Raw genomic sequence first — 3440 nt, forward strand, 5'->3', positions numbered from 1 at the left:
ACTCAATGGGCACTTGATGCAGGATGAGTTGGCGAAGCAGATTTCTTCACACTGGAGTCATTCACATCATGCCATCTCTTCGCATCCAAACAGCTGCCTATCCAGCGAGGAAAAACACTGAGACTGTTCCAGAGAAGTCAAACCTTCCCGCAAAGGTGTTTTCTGAAACGCTGTAGTAGTATTAGGCATGTGAGCACAAGCTGTGCAAAGGGTTTGCGATTTCCTAAAAGAAAGAGTTCGGCTGCTTGGCTTCCACATTCACCCTTTCTCTCAATCTGTCTCCAAACTACCCACCTTCCTTTTGCAGAAAAGACAGGAAATCTCTGCTACCGGTGGCCACCCCTGCCTACACCCCGTTCTTATACAGAAGAGCATAGAAATGTCCTGCACCCTCCACGCGATGAAGTGTTTCCTCAGGCAGGAAAAACAGCAGCACTAGAAATTATATAACTCTCGAATTTGGCTTCTCTAAGACATGGAGACTGGAGGGTCGAGGGTTGCTGGTTGGGAGAGACTGCTGGGCACGGAACGTGCAAAGACGGGCTCTGGGCCTCCTCTCTGCGCCACCTCCCCCCGCCCCGTCCCCACCCCGAAACTCTAGCTGGCAAGGAGGTCTTCTCAGGAATTGGGGGCCAAATTTCTCTCCGGTCCCTTTCTAAGTGGAGTGAAAGGATGGAATAAGAGGGCACTAAAGATTGGGGAGAAGAGTCAGACGGCTAAGAGAGGCCAGTTGGGGCTGCCCTGGCGGCGGGGTGGGGACTTAGGGAAGGAGGTGCTGGGGAAGCCAGAGCCTTAACACACGGGCCAAACCAGAAGGGCGAGCTCCCTAAAGGAGTGAAGGGGGCGGGCAGCTTGGACCAAGCTAACATATATGCCCTGAAGACAGGGAAGCGCGCAGCAACATCCCTGAACTCGGACCGCCCCACGTCTCCCTCTGGGTGAGAGAAGAGGGAGCGAGGTTAACAAATAGCATGTAGAGTGGGCAGGGTGGCGGGCCTACAGGCGTCTCTAGACCTCCTCGAAGCCAATGAGCGGCCGTAATTTCAGGACGCCGTGCCCAATCACAGCCAGGATAGAGGGCGCGGCTTTTGACTGGGTCGGGGAGGGCCGGGACTGCAGGAGAGAGGCGTGAGCAGGCACCACTTCCCACCCCGGGCGTTCTGGGTTCCCGCCCACCCGCTAGTCACGTGAGCCGTCAAGATGGCGGCGCTCGGGCGTGATGCTGGTCCTGACGTGAGGCATGGAGGTGGAGGTGTGGTGCCGCTGGGTGCTGGGGAAGTGCCCAAGGTAGGCGGAAACCCGGGGTGGTATGGGCCTTGATTTCTGCAGTCTCCTAGTGTTAACGGACTCTTCTGAAATGATCTATATAGAAGGGATTTAAAGAGAACAACCCCCAAGTCCATGCAGTATTCAGTCAATTAAGTCCCCAGTTGCTTTGGAAGGAGGCGGAGAGAAAGTAGGAAACCTAAAATCTCGTCTTGATTACTCGCCGCTTGTTTTCTCTTGCTTCTGGGTCTTTGCACTGGCCTTTTTTTCAACTCGAAGTGCCTTCCTATACCTCTCCTCCCCACCCAACTCCTAGCAAATTCTCTTCTTTCAGATATTTGTGAAATGTCACTTCCTCCGGGAAACCGTCCCACACTTCCCCAGGTTAGATTAAGTTTGGCTTTTCTTATATTTTTTGTTTTGTTTTGTTGGCTTTTCTTATATTTTTTGTTTTGTTTTGTTTTGTTTTGTGGCATACACATTCCGCGTTTAAATTTCCTCCCTGCCTTTTTGCCCTGACCTCCTCCGCTGGGTTGTGTGTTCCTGAGGGCATGACTACATCTTGATGATCCCGCAAGGGCTGTCAAATGATGAATTAATGTTGAATAAACTTATGAAGATTAGGTGAAATGATAGGCATAAAAGCAGTACAAAAAGTAAAACATTTTGCAAACTATAAACTAAACTAAATACGGTCTTTCTGGTATAATGGTGACCAGTTGAGTGGCCTTGGACTAATCCGTAGATGAAGTATTGGTTATAGGAAAATCTTTACATTTCACGACTTGTTAAAAGTCTATCAGAAAATTACCCATCCATTTTTCTGCTTTAATAACAGTACCTTCTAAAGACTAGGCACTCAGTAAATATTTGCTGTCGTATTTGAGTGTTCTAGGATCACAATCCTTGTTTCCCTATATACTTAGAATGTAGACAAGGTAGGAGATTGATACAGATCATTGCCTGAAAGTTTTCTTTGTGAAGAGTAAGGGACTTTGATGAATTGGATGATAGCAAAACAAAAATCCAAGATTTCTTGTTAGTTATCATGTTACTGACATCTGCCTTCATATAACATAGAGCCTCCCCCAGATATTGTTATCTCTTCTTTTCCATTTACTGTTAGATATCACAGGCAAAAGATTAAATCTAGTCCCTGAGAAATTATAAATTGTAAAAAAAAAAAAAAAAAAAAAAAAAATTTCCCTGGCTTCCCATGTATTTTAAAGAAAAATGTAGAACTAGATTGAGTACAGCCTGAAATGATGCAGGGAGAAAAACTAATCTCTTATTAATCACTGTGCAATACCATATGAAGGTTCAAAGGAGCCCATGTCTTCAGGATGTAGATACCATGAACGAATTGGCCTTTCACTAGTTAGGGTTAGGATTAGAACATATCACTTATTCAGCAAATGAGTATTACAGTGATGTTCAACATATGTCCATTGACTGCTGGCATCAGAATCACTTGATGCTATTAAAATGCAGAATTCTAAGTTTCACCCTACTCCTGTTGAATCCAGATATCTCAGGAGGGAACCCAAGAGAGCACATTTCAAATAAATTCTCCATATGATTCTTGTGCACACTAAAGGTTGAGAATTACTGATTTAAGTATCTTCTGTGTTCATTATGCTTAGTCCACTGTAATTCTCTTGCCCAGGACTCCTGAAATTTGAAATTTAGTCTATGCCCCTGACAAAATTTAATGTTGTTAAAATGGAGGGCCATAGATTTTTGGCTGCTCTGGAATCCCATAATGCTAATGTGGCAAAAGATTTTACAAATGTTATTAAGACTTTTCACAGAGATCTGAAAGTCTTGTCCAGAGCAAAACATTCAGAAAGGCTCTTTTCTGAGATCCAGGGGGTTTACTTTGTTTTACTACTGGTTTCTGTGAAGATGGTACTAGCCAAATCCTCATGGTCCCTTGACATTGGCAACTGTCTTCATACATTACGCTTGGGATACTGCAGCCTTCCAACTCTGGAATCCAGTGCCATGAGTCCCTACTCACTGGTATACCACATAGCAATTCCCATGAAAGGCCCTGCTTCGGCCCCAAGTAATAATAGAGAGCTGGGTATATAATTTACATAATCCAAGGTAGCCATGATCCACTGCTTCTTCCTAGCCTGAAACAGTGTCTCTCTTACTGATGTTCTCTTTCC

At 45.3% G+C, this 3440-nt stretch overlaps 1 protein-coding gene across 2 annotated transcripts in view; it reads left to right on the forward strand.

Annotated features, from left to right (window-relative positions):
- Positions 1–1131: 1131 nt before the first annotated feature.
- The window catches only part of TMEM126B (transmembrane protein 126B), a 5985-nt gene continuing 3676 nt past the window's right edge, over positions 1132–3440 (forward strand). Inside the window, exon 1 of one of the 2 annotated variants that reach the window (XM_006926671.3) lies at positions 1132–1287. In XM_006926671.3, the coding sequence (XP_006926733.1) occupies positions 1201–1287 (87 nt within the window). In that variant the 5' untranslated portion in view covers positions 1132–1200. The remainder of the gene's footprint in view (positions 1288–3440) is intronic. The other variant, XM_025042850.1, reaches the window with a different exon arrangement.

This window comes from Pteropus alecto, unplaced genomic scaffold (assembly GCF_000325575.1).
Source record: "Pteropus alecto unplaced genomic scaffold, ASM32557v1 scaffold7, whole genome shotgun sequence".
In the NCBI taxonomy this organism is placed as follows: Eukaryota; Metazoa; Chordata; class Mammalia; order Chiroptera; family Pteropodidae; genus Pteropus; species Pteropus alecto.